This window comes from Carettochelys insculpta, chromosome 2 (assembly GCF_033958435.1).
Source record: "Carettochelys insculpta isolate YL-2023 chromosome 2, ASM3395843v1, whole genome shotgun sequence".
Lineage (NCBI taxonomy): Eukaryota > Metazoa > Chordata > Testudines > Carettochelyidae > Carettochelys > Carettochelys insculpta.
Window position 1 is genome coordinate 125,861,835 of NC_134138.1, and position 18,296 is coordinate 125,880,130.

Here is an 18,296-nt window from a genome sequence, read left to right on the forward strand (position 1 = left end):
TAATTTAGGCCTCTATGGCATCTTAAAGACTAACAAATATATTAGTATCAGAGAGGTAGCCGTGTTAGTCTATAGCACCTCGCAGTCTAACAAACGTTCGGGAGCATAAGCTTTTTGAAGACCCACTCGTCAGAGGCAACGTTATTAGGGCACAATCTTTCCTGGGCTGCTGTTGCTCTTTAAGGAGCCACAAGGACTCCTAGTTGTTTCCCTGAAACAAACACGGCTCCCCCAGAAACACTGCCAGTGGTCTCTCATTCGAAAAGCGAGCAACCTGACAGCGAAAGCGCCCGCCCCGAGAAGGAGGAGGAAGGATTGCTAGCCCTCCGCAGATTGGCTACATTACAGACCTCATTAACATACCAGGCCCTTCCCCAGCCCCGCAATTTGCGCATGCGTAAATGAAGTTTGTCATACTGTATCGTCCCTCGGCTCCCTCCGCGCATGCGTTGTACCTCCAACAGCCACAAACTGCACCTCTTTTCCCTCGCACAGCAATCCGCCGTCGTCTCTGCGCATGCGCAGATGTGCTCCTCCGGGCGCTCTCCCTCCGGCCGTCTCCTCTTTCAATGACTGGAGATGTTACTTAGGGAGTGGAAGAGGTGGGACTCCAGCGTCCAATCGTGTTGGAGTTTGTTAGTTTCGAGACAGTCGCGTCATTCTTCCTCTTCCTTTCCCGGCCGGGTTGGCTCCAAAGATGGCAGCTGTGGCGGGGCCTGGGCCGGAAACAGAGGAGCTGCTTTTGTTGGAGAACGTCCTGGGCCTGACGAAGGGGAACAAGTACGGCGCCCGGGAGGAGCGGAAGGTAAAGGAGGCGAGAGACCAAGCTGGAGCCGATTCGGCCGTGTGCGCGCGCAGCCAACGGGCTGTCCTCGCGCCCCGGTCGCACCGCGCTCGTCCCTCTCCCGTCCTCGCGCTGCAGCCTCGTCATCGCCCTCGCCCGTTAGGGCTCGTTTGAGTCCGCGCTTAGAGGCCGCGGGTCTCTGCGACCGCCGCTCCGGTAACGGAGGAGGCGAGGCGACCAGGGAGAGCTAATGCCCCCCTTGCCCGCCAGCCGGCCCGAGGCTGAGTGCCCTCCCTGCGCGGCTGCGATTAGATTCTGGCCCCGTCTGAACTCCCGGGGCCAACTGGGCTCGCTCAGACTGTTGGGGCTGCTCTCACCAAGGGCGGTGATGGTGCATGTTGGTTACATGCACCCAGAGACACCCCCTAGCGGGGGCCACGAGCAATATACCCGGTCCCCTCAGCTGCAATGGAGGATGCACTTACGCGTTGCTTCATCACATGGGTCTTTGCCCACGAAAGCTTATGCTGTGATAAATTTGTTAGTTAAAAAGGTGCCATAAGACTTCTCGCTGTCTTTCACTAGCAGAAGTTTGATCAATAATGTTACTTCATTTACCATTTCTCTTTCCTATCCTGGGACCAAAAGTGCATACACTTGATGAAAACCAGTATCAAACCTAAATGTGAATGTGGACAGTCCTCTAGTACACCATCTTTGACTATTAATGACTCCAAAAGTTCCGTAGGTCAGAACCCACTGCCCTGCCAAATACCTCTCCAGCCTTCATAAGTGGTACATCAAGTTAGGGGAGGGATAGCTTAGTGGTTTGAGCACTGGCCTGCTAAACCCAGGGTTGTGAGCTCAGTCCTGGAGGAGGGCGTTTACAGATCTGGGGCAAATAGGTTTAAAAAATAAAACACAATGGTGTTTCATCCTGCCAAGAGGGCAGGGGAGTGGACTCAATGACCTCCTGAGGTCCCTTCCAGCTCTATGAGATGTGTATCTCCATGTATTCTTGGCCTTGCAGCAGTTCCAATGGTTGTTAGAAGCTTGCCCACAGACTGTCTTTGCAACGTTAGCTGAAACTGATGTAGGTGGGTGGTGAAAGCATTTGAATGGATGCAGGTACGTTGGTGTAGCCTATTCACATACATGAGGTATTTTTACTTGTATGACTAATAATGGTATAGATTTAAATATCAACACCCAGAAATAAGTAAATCTGTGTAAAGACCAGCTTACAGATAAGGCCTCAAATACAACAGATTCCTCCTTGGTGTAGAAAAAAATGATTAACTGTAGGAGTCATATTTGGAAGGGGAGCATTGAATGGGGCCATCTAAATGGTAACTGTTATCTACTTTTTTTCCAGTAGTGTTTGGTGCCCTTTTTAGATTAGATCAGGAATTAGTTGAGACCCCATAGAAATGTGCTTAATGCTTGTATGCCAAATATGGCTGGCATTCATTTTTAATGTTCGGAGTCATTTTTGAAATATAACTTGGTTTTTCTGCTTCAGAATATTAATTGAAATGCCACAAAAACTGTTCAGTAATTCAGATGTATTGTTTGATTAGATCAGTGGTACTTCATTTCCCACGTTTTTTTTTTCTAAAAGTTTCTGAAGTGTAGTCAAAGGTTTTGGTTTTTGGTTTTCCTTTTTACAGGGGTGGCAACCTAACTGCTGGTTACTGCTGAGTGGGATATCTACAGGGAACACTGAGATTTTGATTGCACATTTCCCTTTCTAACGTTTGTGTGTGTATTATGAACATATCAAATAGTGCTTAGGTTTATGATCTGGTTTAATAATAATTGGAATAGATGCTCTCTGCTGCCTATTTTCTGTTTAAGATGCTTAGTAAAAACTAAAATTTCCAATAAGCAGCAACACCCTGTGGAGAGAGATGAGTACTCCACAGCATGCTTTCTCTAGTACAATCATAATGGCTATGTCTATGCTAGAGAGATGTGTCAACAAAACTCATGGAGCATCTACACACAAAATGCATTTTGTCAACAGTCTGTCTACAAAACTCAGCACTTGCACTCGCAACATTCTGCCTCTCCACAATGCAGAATAAGGCCTTTGTTGACAGTTTCTGCCAGCACAAAAGCCATGTGGACACTCTGGGGTGGGGGGGCTGTCTGTCAACAGACAGGGCTTCTGATTCACCATGCAGCCCTGTTTGGTGGGCTTCCGGTTGGCCATTCTATCTGGCATGCTCTTTCAATCCACTTTTGTGTGTGTGTTTCTTACTGAATGGTTTTGAAGGATATCATATACTATATTTGCTCACTTGCTCACTTTTGGAAGTTCTGGACAGAATAGTTGTCTGTCTTATCAAATAGAAAGAAAGGGTTAGCTCACAGTACATTAATGATTTCCTTCAAAAGAATTGCCCACACAGTACAGCCTGAAGCGTTACAGTGAGGTTGTTCAAAAGTTAGCTTTTGTGAAACATGACAAATTTCTGTGGTATTTTTTGTTTGTTTTTTCCTCTAGGTTCCAGTTCTTCAAACAAACAGTGGCCCCAGTCTAACAGGATTGGCTACTATAGCCACCCATCTGGTCAAACAAGCTAAAAAAGAACAGTTACTTGGAATTACTGCAGAAGAGAAGGCAATAGTTCAGCAGTGGTTAGAATACAGAGTAACTCAAATAGCTGGACATTCTAATAAAGAAGATAGAAAAATAATTCTGAAGGTAAGGTTACCCTAATTGCTGTGATACCAGAATATTGAGTTTTGGTGTGTCTGGATACTAAAGCTGTTGTGTTTGGGACAGTATATTAATGTACCTATATGGTTTTACTTTGTCAATATCTACTCAGTTTATTACTGATCTTCATTCATTTGCCATTAAATAAGTTCCCTTCTTCTCAGTTTATTTAAAAAAAAAAAGCCTGAAATGGAAGGAGATGCCTTTCACGACAGAATACACAAAGCAAATCTCCTGCCCTACAGTAAGAGCTTACTATTTAGGAATGTGTTGGTAAGAGAATGGAGCTGTGCCTATAAAGTTCAGAGAATGTTTGCTTCTCTTCTAAACCTTTCCTTACATTGGTGAGCTACTACTGAAGTTCCACTGTATGTATATATTGGTCTGCACTCTGATGCAAGGTAACTTTTTGTTTTTATTGTTATTGAGAATGACTCTTTGCTCTAATAATAAGGTAGGATGTACACTTAACTAGTGATTGAATACATGGATGGATGGATAACAAGATGACTTAAAATGCAGTGTTTATCTGAGGAGACGAGTGAAATCCTAGAGGAAAATTTCAGTAAACTCATGGTTTTTTTGTATTTATAAATTACAAATATATGGAATTCTTATTGAGTCTGCAAAATGTTTTTCACTGTCTTGGAATTCAAGAATTGCTCTACCTTCAGAAGTTGTGGTTGGAATGGGGAAAGGTACCATTAAGTTTTGTCCAGTTTAATTTAACTACAACCCTTTTTTTTTTTTTTTCCATTTTGCTTCTTCAAACTGTCCTGTTATCTAAAGGACAAAAGTAGCTTAATTTTAACCACCATATTGGGGTGGGAGGTTGAAGAGGTCTACTTTGATTATTAAAAGTGCACAGCCGGGCACTGAAATTGTATCTAATTTCTAAGAAATCCTCTGACTTCAAATTTATATATGGAAGTACAAAATGTCTGGTATTTGTACAGATGTATCTGTATTGCACTTAAAAACTCATCATTGGCCCATGTCAGCTGATTGGGAATACAAGGATCAGCTTGCAGGATTATTTCAGTGCAAAGTAGACTTCTGAGCTCAGGCTCTGATATCTGGTCAAAGGTTTATCAAACTTTCTAAATGAAAATGACTTTTTGAAGGAAACACATTTTCATGGAAAATTGATATTTTCTTGGTAGTTAGTGGAATTTTCTTCAAATGAATAAAAAAATGTGTGGGAGAACTGGGTGAATAACTTTTAGTTTTCTATAGTTTGTTGGCAGTTCTCAGCACATGTACACACAGGAATAAATACAATTAACAACATTTTCTTTGGGTTATTTTTAGTAAAGGCAAGGGAAATGAAGGGTTAGTATTTAAAAAAGGCTTGTGTAGGTGGTACCCCCTCCCTCCATTTTCTTCCCTTTAACCTCTTGCCCAGTAGTTAGGACTGCTCACTTGGCATGCGCAAGGAGACCTCAGTATGAATCCCTGCTTTGGTGGAGGCATTTGTTCGTAGGTCAGGAACAAAAAAACAAACAAATTAAAATTTTTTCAATGAAAATGTTTGAGCATTATAGATCTTCTGTTCAGAAGTTTTCCTGGAAAACCACTTAAGATTTTTTGACTATCTTTAGTCCTGATCATGCAGACTGTTTCATAGTAGAACAGCTTTGCTTCCCTCTCCCTCCCTCTCTCTCTGTGTGTGAGAGAGCTCGCCTGCAAAGAGCAATTTAGGATTCCCCGCTTAGGTTGTAAACTCATTGGGGTGAAGATCACGTTGTCCTTTTTTATCGCACAGTGCCCAGAACAAAGCAGGCCATGATCATGATTGTGACATTTTGTCCCTACTGAAATATAAATATTTAATGGTAACATCACTAACACGGTGTCTACGCAAGGAAATGAAGTCAAATTTATTAAAGTCAACTTTATACTACTAGATTTAATAAAGTTGATGAGTGTCCATACATTTTTAGAAAGTCGACGTAGTGCATCCCTATTACCTTTGCTAAGCTCAACTGTGTCAGCAGTGCATTGTGAGTACCTATCCCACAATAAAAGAGTGTCCACAGAGCCTTCGCTCTTTCGAAAGAACGAGCCAGGGATCAAAAAATCAGGAGCTCTTCCTGTAATGGGAGTGGAAGAGTGCTTTGAAAGGAGCACTGTGTTCTTTTGATTTTAATTTTGAAAGACCACGTTTTGTGTGTAGATGCTCCACTAGATATTTCAAAAGAGCCCCTTCTTTCGAAAAACATTTTGAAAGAACTTGCTAGTGTAGACATGGCTGTTATGTCTGAGATGTTCGGGGATGGACGGTGGCACTCCTGGGGCAGAGCTGTGAGTGAGAGGTGGGGAGTTGGTCAGGGATTAGAGAAGAGGTGTTTGAGAGTTGATGAGAGGGGGATTAGTAAAGGATTGGAGGGGTGGAGTATTACTAGGGAGCAGGGATACCAGGGGTAAGCGGGATTATTAAGAGATGACAGAAGGGGTAGGGAATTAGAACGGGGGTGTTCTTAGGGGATTGAGCAAGTGAGTGGACGCTGGTTGTGATAGTGGAGAAATTATTGGAGAGAGAGTGACACTAGTGCAGGGGGTGAGGGGATCAAATTTACATTGCAGACAGAACTGGGTGTAGGTGCGGTGAATGCGGGGGTCCAGCCTGGGGGTTCTCAGATCTCTCTCTCCCCTCTGTCAAGGCTATGCTGGGGTTTAGGGTAGTCTTGGCTGGAGACGTGCTATGTAGGTTGCCTGCCTGGGGCGCAGCAATTGCTACCCCTTGCCTCTCACTTCTAATGTTATTTTTGTCACTGTATTTTGTGTACAATATCTATCTAGTTATCTATCTAAATGTGTAATATTGGCTTTTCGTAGTCTTATTCACAGTTATTTTGGCTCTGGTGTCTAACTGGTTGACCTTCTCTGGCTTATTCTGAAATAACTCTGCTGTGTAGATATAGCCTAAATGACCTAAACTGTGAACATGAAAGCAGACTTCTATAAATTTGGTCTATCTGACATCTTTTACATCATAGTCTTGATTTTTAGCAACTGTAGCAATGTAGGAGAAGAGAAATTCTTACACATTTTGGCCACGTCTACACTAGAAGCATTGTGCTGACACAATACAGCATTAGAAATATTTCTACAGAACAGTAGTTATTTCTTTGCTTCTGTTTGTTTCTCTTGCCCCCATGAATTCATAGTTGGAACAAGAGACAGCCTAGTTTGAAGTAGATCAGTATCCCATGCCAAAAGAGAATATGGGGAAAGAACAAATGAAAGCAGGCAAGTCAGAGATTGTGGTTTTGCAGTGTGTCTGTAATGCACAGTGGCAACCTTGGGACAGTTGCAGTCTAAAGCTGCAACTTGTAACAAGCTGTATGTTGCATGTGCCAAAAGCAGTTAACTTACCTCTGCTGTAAACTAGTCTGCCTCTTATTTATCAAATGAGATGCAACAATTCTGTAAAATCTCAGTAACAAAACTTTAGTGTTTAAGAGATTCTAAAATAAAGGTCTCGTTGAGAAGAAAATTTTTTTAGTAGATTGTTTTGACACTGTACAGAAAGGTCTTGTTAATTATATGCATTGTCTTGACTAGAGATTTCAAATTTTTTTCAAAGCCTGGACTGTTACTGAAAGTGTCTCGTGAGTTACCTTTCTGTCCATTCACAAATACCATCCTTGTGGCAACTACAGCAATTGTGTATATAGAGAAATTAGAAAAAAAAATACGCAAATGCTTTTATCTTTCATATAAATGTTTGTCTTTAATGCAATGTACTTCTTCTAAAATCTCCTTTTGTTCTTCATTTCATCTCCTCTTCACATACGTTCTGCTTCTTTCTCTCCTCCTTTCCTTGTTCATGTCTGGTGCCTTCAGGTTCCCATTTCAAATTATCTGACGCTTCTTTCAAAATATGATTGTCCCCTCAGGTTCATGGCTCCAATTTAAGGGAATGTGCAAAGTCAAAACTGCAGTTGAGGACCTTCTGTTTGAGAATGGAAACGTATTAGTTGGAGGATTTAAGCACTGCTTTTCACAATCATCATATATGTAACAGCCCCAGTGATGGAGACTGTAGTTCAAAATATTACTGCACCACAAGCTTTACCATATTACTAGAATGCACAGATAATGTTGGAATCACCAAGGAAGAAACTGGGGTTCCAACGCAAGAGATCATGGGCTGCCTTATCTTCTGCTATATGCCTTGTTTTCTTTGTCAGCTAGTTCGAGAATCCTTCAAGAGCTGATCAAAACAGTTTTAGGATCTATACTGCTTTTTCTCCTCCTCCATGTGGCAGCTGCCTTTTTTTGAATATCTGGATTTAGATCAGCTTACACAAATAGGCCTTTGAAAGGTATTCTGTCCAGTTTCAGTCACTCCCTGCACAGGTCATCAGCATTGGTGGGAGAGGGAGTTCAGCTAGCTCAGTGGTTTGCACATTGAGCTGCTAAACCCAGGGCTGTGAGTTCAATCCTTGAGGAGGCCATTTAGGGATCCGGGGCAAATAGATTGGCAGCAGGGAAAAAAGTCTGTGGGGGATGATGCTTGGCCCTGTCAAGAGGGTAGGGGACCAGACTCAATGACCTCCTGAGGCCCCTTCCAGCTCTATGAGGTGTGTATCTCTTTGTTATCAACAGAAAAAAAAAATCCACACTTTACTGATCCAGGTTATATAATTCATGGTAACTATGTTAAGATCTTGCTGGCCTCGGATCACACAGAAGTACTTAGATCAGGAATCTTCTTGATGATCTGCAAGCTAACCTAAAGTTCTTCCTAAGGGCATGTCTGAAGTTCCTACATCACATCGCCTGTTGCACCTGTGTCACTTAGCAATTTCAGACTTTGTGTGCTCCATGTGTTTTTGAAATCAATAATAAGCAGTCACCACACAGACATGAAATGCCATGCTAGACCTTGCTGCGAGTTCCAGGACATTTAAGCTATGTCTACATGTGAATGCTACATCGAAATAAGCTATTTCGATGAATAACGTCTACACGTCCTAGTGGGTTTATATCTTCTGAGCTTGCAAAATGCTCTTGTTGACCAGCCCAGCAGACAGTTCTCAGACAACCATGAGAGGACTGAAATGGACTTAAACCTGTGGAATATATTTTGGAATGGTGCCTGTGTCCGTAAGTAGCTGTACCTGCCACAAGAAATGCCCTACATTCTGCTCTGGGGAGGGCAGGAGGTTGTCGGATGACTTTCTTCTCTCATTGGTATTGTAACTGATGTATGCCTACTGCTGGTCTTCTTAATACTATGGGTCCAGAGGAAACTCCAACAGCATTGATTCTGATGGACCCAGCTTGGTCCAGCTATTTTGATACACAGACCTGGTGAACTTGTCAGCTCAATGTCCTGTCACAATATCATTTTTTCTGCCATTGTTTCACAGAATTGAGGTCAGAGCTCATGTCTAAATCATTATGTAAAAAGATACAAGCAGGCCTGAGAGCCAGGATGGAAGTTTCTATTCTTGTGGTACAACCAAGTTCCTGTCCCTTTGTTACAGCCTGTTACAGCCTTAAGCTCCACAGACATAAACACCAGATAGCAGTATCAGCCCTGACACCTGCGCTTGAGCTGGGAACAAGTAAAAAGGATAACTTGGCTTCACCCTCATGAAAACACTGAGTGTCATTGAAATAAATAGTGCCTGCACACCTGGTAAACAGCTAGGAGATAAACTTATGGTGAATCTCACCAAGTAAAAAACTCAGGGATGCCCTGGATTTCCCAAGCAGGAGCCATAGCCCTGGTATGAGGCTGCAGGGATGGGACTCCCTGTGGTAGAAGGGTTGTATACATTCCAAGTACCTTTTTCTCCTTATATGCATTGCCCTGTGGTGCTTTTGCTTCCTAAAGTGTGCTAATGGTAGTAGTCGTAAAGTAGTAAGCTTAATAAAGTAAACTATTGTGTATTCCTGCCTGCGTGTGGCCCTGTGATTTGAGGCAAATCCAGCACATTTCCATCTGACCATCTGGATTTTGGCTTAACAACTACCACCAAAAGAAACTGATTAGCTGAATTCCAGAACATTTTAATACATGGTATAAGTTCTTCTAATTTTATGCAGCAAAATGGAAAAGTCTTTCTGTTTGGATAACAGTGTGATGTGTCTTTCTGGGAAGCTTCTGTTTCCACTATTCTGGACTATTTACAACTATTGGAACAATCAGAACTTTCTGTTCTATATGGGTCCGATCATAATTGGACATCATCCTCTTATCCAGAGCCATGCTGAAGGAAGATTCTTTACCAAAATTTCAGTAATATTTTAGATATTCTGCTGCAGTGATTCCAGCAGGTTAAAGTTGAAAGACCTATCCCATGATAGTTGATAAATAGTTTAAATACTTGGATGCATGTGTAATCCGTGTGCAATATTAACACATTTGTAGGGAGACAGGGAATTATGGGTTGCAACTAACGCTTCTGTGAAGGATAGCCTTGAAAGAAGAAGAATGGGGGAAGTACACAGGTATTAGATTTTTTTTTAAAAATTGTTTGAAATTATAATAGCCTATGTCTAGGCCTAAACTTACAAATAATTTTAAATAAATAAATAAAATACTAAACAGTACATGCTTGTTGCTCAGCTGAGAAAGTCTTATTCCTGAACTGATGGAAATTATTGACTAAATGGGAACAGGGATTTGCGGAAGTACTTCATTAGCTTTTGATATCAGTAGGTTCTCGTGCAGTTATGGAGAATAAACTGAAATGAAGAAAACATTCCTCTAGGTTAGTTCTTGTGAGCAGTTCCCACTGATGGCATGGTGGCGTAGTGGCTAGGGCCCTGGGGTGTGGGTCTTCAGTCCACACTAGAGGCTGAAGGATAAGCTTGGAGCATGACCCAGAGAATCTAGTTTCCCCTCCAGCGGGAGGGGTTCCCTGGGGGGCGCCTCACCCTTTGTGCCTGGGGAAAGGTTCAGAGGCTTTGCCCTCTGGCAGCCAACCTGGTGGCATCTCTGGTTCAGGCCCTTCTTACCTCAGATCCAGCTCCTGCCTCTTGGCTGGTCAGCCCTGAACTGAGCTAGCTTCCCTCCGTTTATGCTCCTTCTGGCCTGACGCTGGCTGCAGGTGAACTGGGGTGGGACTGATTAGGCAAACAGGCTCTATTTAACCCCTGCCCTCCCTCTCACACCCTTAGAGTTCTATAATTTCTTCATTCAGAGTTCAGAAACCAGCTGGAAGCTGAAAAAGCTAGAGCTTGTTTTCTTTTTCCACATTTATGAATAGGGACTGGGGTGAAAGGATGCTATCTGTTAGTTCTGAAGTCTTGAAGGATATGCTGACCAGAAACAGTCATCTCAAATCAGCAATTACAAATATGTATTCATTTAGTTTTGATCAGTTTTTTTAATGTATCACCAGATTTAAGACTGTTTTATTTAACTAATAAAATGTTATGTGTATTTTAATTGAATAATTTTTAGTGTCTGTCAAGAGCTTGACACGCACAAAGTTAACCAAATCAGAAATGCATAATTCTCCAATTTCTAACATACTAGAAATGTGAAAAATAATTTGAGTAAATGGGAGTTAAGCTATACTCTTGTATACATTTACGTATAGTGTATGTTGATTATTAAAAAGAAGCAGCAAATTTAGTGCAAACGCTGTATCTTCACCGCAAAACAAAATTTTAATGAGACTCAGCCTTCCTTAAAGGAAACTATAAAAGCGATGAATGCAAAACAGTTCATGTTTATTTAAATATTTTTCCCCCTCTGCTTGCTGATTTGAAATTACTTTGATTCAAATCAGTCTACTCTGGAAGCTCATTTGTCTAATTTTTTAGGTTACTGGTTTGACTAACGTCCCCAGGACTTGAGGAGGAGTTCAGTTCAGTATTCCCATCATTTAATGAAGAATCACTATCTAGAAATTTCAGTCTAAGAAATTTAGAATGAGTGCCCCCCTTTTGGCTGTTGGATGGAAGTGTACATGAACTCATCTATGGGGAGGCAGATAGTAGCTGCAGCCTTACAGAAGTAGCGTGAGCTACTGCAATTAGCATATTGACCAAGCAGTAACCTGTCAAGAGGTAGCCAACGCACAAGGGGGAAAAATTAACCCTTGTTTTTAAGAATATAGCAAACTGATCCAATTCTGAAATAAATCATCATTTTTATTCCATGTGGCTCCCTGTATTCTAGAATGTTTTAGAGTAAAATGACTGCCAATTTTTTGTTTTTACAGAAGAAAAGGAGTATTTTGAAATGTTATGAAATGTTTTGATGATTTTGAACATTAAGCAAACTTGTTCAATAAGGTAACAAAGAAGCAAACTTTAAATCTATGACATTGCTATATATAAACAATGGTACTTGTGCATAACTGTCTTTTTGGGGGTGTTTTGTTTTTTTTGGATGAGCTAGTGGCATCTGCCTTTTAGAAGTAGCCCAATGCCAAAAACAATGCAATCTGTATACAAGAAGAAACTTTGTTCACTGAAAAACAAGTAGTAATGTGGATGTGTATTAGGTACTTATATTTTAAAACTTGTGCAGTGAAGATTTTATAATTTTATATAGGTTTTGGGATAATACCGGGGTAGAAGAACTAAGACTGGGGCTCAGTGTTTGGGTTTTTTTTTTTTTTTTTTTTAAATCTAATCAAAAGCTGCATAGGTTTCCATGTTACAGTGTTAAGACTAAAAAGTTAAATTTAGTTACACAACCAAAAAACATTGATTGTATTTTCATGAAAGGTAATATGTAGCCTCTTAGTAAATTGATTTACAAACTAGTTTTGCAAGCGTTTTCCTTTGATTCTGTAATATCTTTGTTGCCCCTCTTGATATTTAAAGTAATTTGAAAACTAAATATGAACAAGGCAGCAAATCATCCTATTTTTTAAAAAGCAAAAAAGCAATTTAGCTAGCGGCATGTGATCTGACATAGTTTTTAACTGCATAAGCGTTAACCTTTTCTCCATTTTTATTGTATAAATGGAAAACAAAATGGAACATTCAGTAATTGCCAAATCTCTTTTTAACAAAGACTTTTCTGTGTGGGAGTAATTAAAACCATTTTAGTTATTGACTAGTTAACAATTTATTGAAATAAAGTGAGTTGACTTAAGCACTTTTTCAAGCATTCTGATTCTTAGAAGAGCATTTCATTAGTTGCATTAATGTTCTGTCCAACTAGTATTGGATTGATCTTGTAAATTTTTTTTTTTTTTTTTTTTTTAAGGATCTTAACCTATATCTTGAAGACAAAGTCTACCTTGCCAGAAACAACTTTACCTTAGCAGATATTCTAATGTACTATGGGCTACATCACATCATAGTAAGCAATATGTCTTTACTTTTACTTCTATAACACTAATAATCATCAATGCATGTGAGTAATAAACATTTCTTGCTTTAGAACATTGCTAGTTATATTGAAATACTACTTTTTCCATTCTGTAATTAACATTAATTCAAGGACAGAGTTTTGTGCCAGGATTTTAGATTTAATTTGCTTTCCTATTTAAAGTCATATTTAGCTATGGAACAATCAGAGGGAATGTCATATCTGCAGCATTTGGATAAATAGATTTAAAACTATTCTTTATGTAGTGCAGTATAAGAACAATACGTATCTTATTTCTTGACTGTCTTAACTTGCTGTCAAAAGTCTGTACCATTACTTTTCACAGACTTGGAGGAGGAAACAAAAGGATAAAAGTGAATGAACTTGCTAACAAAAAATTAAGACAAAACCTTAATCTTAATAACTTTAGTGAAATGATACCCAGTCCAAGAAGAGGCCCATGAAGATAAACTAAAGGGTAGAAGGATGTACAAAGATGGTGACAAAATCTTTCTTTGAAGCAGGCTGAGGCTTCAGGAGTTGTTGATCTTAGGACTTGATGATGATGATAATACTTGGTGGTAACCAGCCTGGACTGGTTTAAATCATTAATTTTAATACTGTTTCACGTTTGTATTTTTTTTAGTTCTCTTCTTGAGGGGTTTTTATTGGTTGCTATCCAATAAATGAGTTGATTTACAATTCAAGTATCAGCTTTATACAAAGTGGTTCTTTGTTTTGCGAATCAGGGTACACTGGATCAATAAACATTTATGTTAGCAGTTATATAGCTTAATCTGCTTATTTAAATACTTAATGTTTAGTTTTTATTATGTTAGAAAATGGTAAGTGAATTATTATTTACTAGATGATTAATTTGTTTCTTGTGAGTTGTCAGGCTATTTTTGGATGGAAGTTCAATTGAAAGTGTACACAAACATTAATTTTTGTGTTAAACTACCTTAAGTTTGCTGGATACATTAGAGGGGAAAGTTATATCAAAATTTGGATTTAAATCTCATTTATTAAACAAAGGAAGCATTATGTGTAGTTAATGAATTGAATTAATTATTCTGAATACTGTATTTTAAAGAGTTCTAAAATTAATAAATTTCATTCTTGCTCACTGAATTTTTATTCATGGATTAGAAGAAGAAAATAAGCTTTCTGGCTTCTTGCAACTTCCAGTTGATTTATTTAAACTTTGAATTAAGTAGTCATTTGAACTGGGCTAGCTGAATGAACTGAAATAAAGAAGATATTTTATCTGTACCTGTGTTTATATATAGTCTGATATGACAGGTTCAACTGCAAGTCTTCTGTGGTCCCTTCATAGAAAATTACTGTCTACCCATCTGAGTTTAATCAGTTTTTGAGTCCCTCACTGCTAAGCCAGTTAGCATGGAAGAATGTGAGAAGGGAACAAGCATGCTTTACAAATGCTCTGAAATTAGGCTGGCAGTGGAGGATCTTGCAAGAATAATAAAAATACCCAATGTAGGAGTGAGACAATGGTAGAGAAATCTTAATACTACTGAAAGGAGACTAGATGCTGAACAGAGAGTCATCCAGTCAGAATTTCACTGAGTGTCCCATGGTTTTGACTTCAAAGAAGATTCAGCATTGGTTAAATTTGTTTGAGTATCTTGGGCCAATTTCTTGACTGCATCCAAGAATTATGCAATGTAAAAAAGGCAAAAGTGGAGTAAAGGTCACCTCTGTAATCCTCATCCTGAATTGGCTATGTCTGGTTCAGTCTTCAGATATACATTGAAGCAGCCTTAAACCTGTTTGTTATTAAGATGACTACTGACAGATTGATCATAAAGAGATCCTGTTCACAACTACTGCATGAGTATGAATGAGAAGTTGTAAAATTGCTAAAATGGTTATTACCTTTTTGGAAGCTCCTTCTAGTTTCATTTTCCAGTGGCCAGTTAATTTATGTTCACAATTAGGTTCTTCCGGTAACCCTAAGATCTTTGCATGAAAGCTCTTTAAAATGTTGATCGTATCTGGTAATTGGTTAGGCAAGGCTATTCTATTTGTAAGGAGAGGCAGAGGAAAACTAATACAAAAGGAATAATTTTAAATCTTTAGAGCTTTGTAAGGGAAACCCCCAAAATTATACCAAGAACATAAATAATATAGAGACCGTTACCAATGACTTACTACTTATAATAAACTATAGATTATCCACTCATTAATTTTTGTGAGCTTATACGCTCTGGACAGTTAGTGCCAAAGGCATTGTTGTTAACAAGGACAAGAGAGGGCAATGTACTATATAACTTCAGAGATGAATCAATTTTTCCTTTCCTTATCTATAAGCACAGCTCTCCTTTTGCAGTCCTGTTCTTTTGTTTCTCTTTAATTTGAAGTGTTCCTTGATATTCATGTGGCTATTCCAGTTTTCACTGGGGTTTATTCACAAGCAGACCTTAGTGGTCCTCACTTGTCCATTTTGCGCCTTTGATTCCTTGAGCAGATGTTCAGTCAATTCTCGCTGTTCGTCTACTTAGGTCTTTTGTGGGGGGGCTTCTTATTTACTGTTTTAACAGTCTTTTTTCATCTAACTCAGCTCATTGATCAGTTCTCTTTTTTCACAAATTGGCTATGTCTAAACTAGCCAAAAACTTCAAAATGCAAATGGCCATTTCAGAGTTTACTAATGAAGTGCTGAAATACATATTCAGTGCCTCATTAGCATGCGGGCAGCCGCAGCATTTTGAAATTGACGTGGCTTGTCCAGACGGGGCTCTTTTTCGCAAGGACCCCGCCTACTTCGAAATCCCCCTATTCCTATGAGCAGATGGGAATAAGGGGACTTCAAAGTAGGTGGGGTCCTTTCGAAAAGGAGCCGGGTCTGGATGAGCTGCGCAGCGGCGAGCCGCATCAATTTCGAAGTGCCACGGCCGCCCGCATGCTAATGAGGCGCTGAATGTGTATTTCGAAGTTTTTGGCTAGTGTAGACATGGCCGTTATGTTTCATTGTCATTCTATCCCCCGCTGCCCCCAACCCCTTTTGATAGAATCTACAGAGGTACTAGAGAGAGAGAATTTTCTCCTTTAACTGTGACTCTCCCTGTTCACATACTCAGAGCTTCCTTCTTTCCTCGTTCTGACTTCCCAGTCCCTTACTTTATCTTCTGTTCTTTTATTTTATCGCCTTTCCTCTGACTCAGGCTTCAGTTCATCTGCTAGTGTGTATCTCCATTCTTCTCCTCCACAACCTTTCTCAAAGTGGCCCATCAGGAAGATTTTTGAAGCCTCAAATTGGCCATCTCTTTACTTAGCACATCATCCTGTGTTGTTGCATCACATCTGCAGCAGGTGCTAATGCCATATATGCATAATGCCACACATAAGTACCTCTAACCTTGACAAACAACCCTACTAATTTATGGTATATTTATAATAATAGATCTTCAATCTACAGCATTTTTGTTTTGATGATTTCAATGATGCCACTTGTGTACTAGATACTTGTAATCTGAGTACTTGCAAAGAAAACCAATTACAGTAAACAGTTGCTTTTACAGACCCCGCTTTAGCAGACTTCAGGAGCAACTGATGTGTCCCCTCCTCGCCCCATCCCGTTGTTCCCAAAGTCCGTTGGGGTCTGTAAAATCCCCCTTCCCTCCTGTGCCCCCCCCCCAAAAAAAAAGTTGAGACTGACCACTGACGGAGCCTCGAGGAGCCACCGTCTCCTGTGCTGGAACCGCCATGCGCTCCTCCCACCAGGGGTCGGGACGCGTACATGGGCAGACTGGCACTTGCATACATGCCCCACTCCTGATGAGAGGAACACTGGCAGTGGCTTCTCCAGCCGTGTGCAGTGGGGTCCAGCTCTGGTGAGTGGCAGGGTTTTGGTTTGTTTTTTGTTTTGGGAGGCGGGAGGAACCTGACTGGAGGGCAGTAAACCTTCACATTTAATGGACTTTCAAGAATAGCAGACACCCCTCCCCCCATTAGTCCATTAAATCGAGGGTTTACTTTGCTGTTGCAAGTGACAGTTGTGTTTACAGACTTTTTCAGAGCTGTTGAAATACACCCAGCCACTATTGCTGACAATATTAGCTCAAATGATTTTTTTTAAAAAAGTGTATCTTTAACTTACTTCTTCCTTGAGTGTTCTTGAAAACAGCCTATCCCTCTGTTTAGTTCTGCCTTTTTAAAATTCATTGGCTCACAGTGCAAGACTGCAGTTCATCAGACAGCTTCCTAGACTAGAGCTCAACAGTAAAAATTACTTATATGTCTTTCAGGCTATGTGTAGACTGCACGATTCTGTCAGGAGGCCTCCAGTCTCCTGACAGAAGTCTGATGCATTGGGAGCTTTCTGCTGAAATCCTGGTCTTCCTCGTTCGATGAGGAAGAAGGGATGTGTCGGTAGAGGGGGTTTTCCCAACATTTGGCCCCATGTGGATGGGTCAGATGTTGGGAAAGCCTCTCCCAACTGATCTGTTGGCAGAAGATACACCAGTGCATTACACAATTTGTGTACCTTTTGGCCAACAATTGTCAACAATCTAGACATAGCTGCAGAACTTTTACTAAGGATACTGTAAAGAATCTCTTGCTAAGCATGCTAAATAACCTTTCTTCCCTTTATTAGCACTACTGGAACAAGAATCAGTCCCATATGTTTTGTAACTCTCTACTTTAAACCTATGCAATTGAGCCTTCAGTTCTGTTTAATGTTGAAATATGCTAAGTATGGTTGAAAATCTTGAGACTTTCATGAAGCTACCATATGGTTTAAAAACTCCACAGTCAAAAAAAAGTACATTCCGTTTACAAACTGACTTTATAAAACTATGTTTTGTTCTTCTGTCTTATCATATCTTTCTGTTAGGAGGAATATGATTTAACATCTTGTATTTCTTTTCATGTTTAGGCTGAGCTTACAGTGCAAGAGAAGGAGAAATACCTTAATGTGTCTCGCTGGTTTAATCATATTCAACATTATCCAGGTATCAGGCAACATCTGTCTAGTATAATCTTCATGAAGAACAGACTTTATACTACTGCTCATTAGGGGTCTTTGGAGCCATGTTGGAAGGGAGATTGGGAACTGTTAAAAACAGGAAATGTTCTCTGGATTTCAAAACTGCACATTTGAAAACCACTAACTTGCAAACATAGATGCGTAACGTTCCTTTTGTAAGCCAGAAGAGCTGATGCCTAAAATAATTGCATAAAATAACTATAATTTCAGAGTTGAACCTCAGAAAAGAATTGAATAGTTTATTTCTTTAAAATGCAGTCGTTGGAAAAATGGAAATCAAGTTTTAACTTTAAAAAAAGTGGACTATTCTTTTACCCATGTAATAGCTAAATCTTTACTAGGGGACAAATAAACAACTTGTCCTTCCATATTCCCTCCATTTTGCTATTTATTGTCTGTTTACATACTTATCACTTCATTATTTTCATTTTATTTTCCATGGATGTTTAGACCAGTTTTGTAAATATTATCGTAAAAACTA

The 18,296-nt window shown here is 39.9% G+C and overlaps 1 protein-coding gene across 2 annotated transcripts in view; it reads left to right on the forward strand.

Annotated features, from left to right (window-relative positions):
- The first annotated feature begins 657 nt into the window (after nucleotides 1-657).
- EEF1E1 (eukaryotic translation elongation factor 1 epsilon 1) overlaps nucleotides 658-18,296 on the forward strand; it is a 36,307-nt gene continuing 18,668 nt past the window's right edge. For both annotated transcript variants that reach the window (XR_012644502.1, XM_074987700.1), the window contains exons 1-4: nucleotides 658-805; nucleotides 3,294-3,494; nucleotides 12,700-12,795; nucleotides 17,705-17,780. Coding sequence is in view for 1 of the 2 variants with exons in the window: in XM_074987700.1 (XP_074843801.1) it covers nucleotides 698-805; nucleotides 3,294-3,494; nucleotides 12,700-12,795; nucleotides 17,705-17,780 (481 nt within the window). In the remaining variant the exon portion in view is untranslated. The remainder of the gene's footprint in view (nucleotides 806-3,293; nucleotides 3,495-12,699; nucleotides 12,796-17,704; nucleotides 17,781-18,296) is intronic.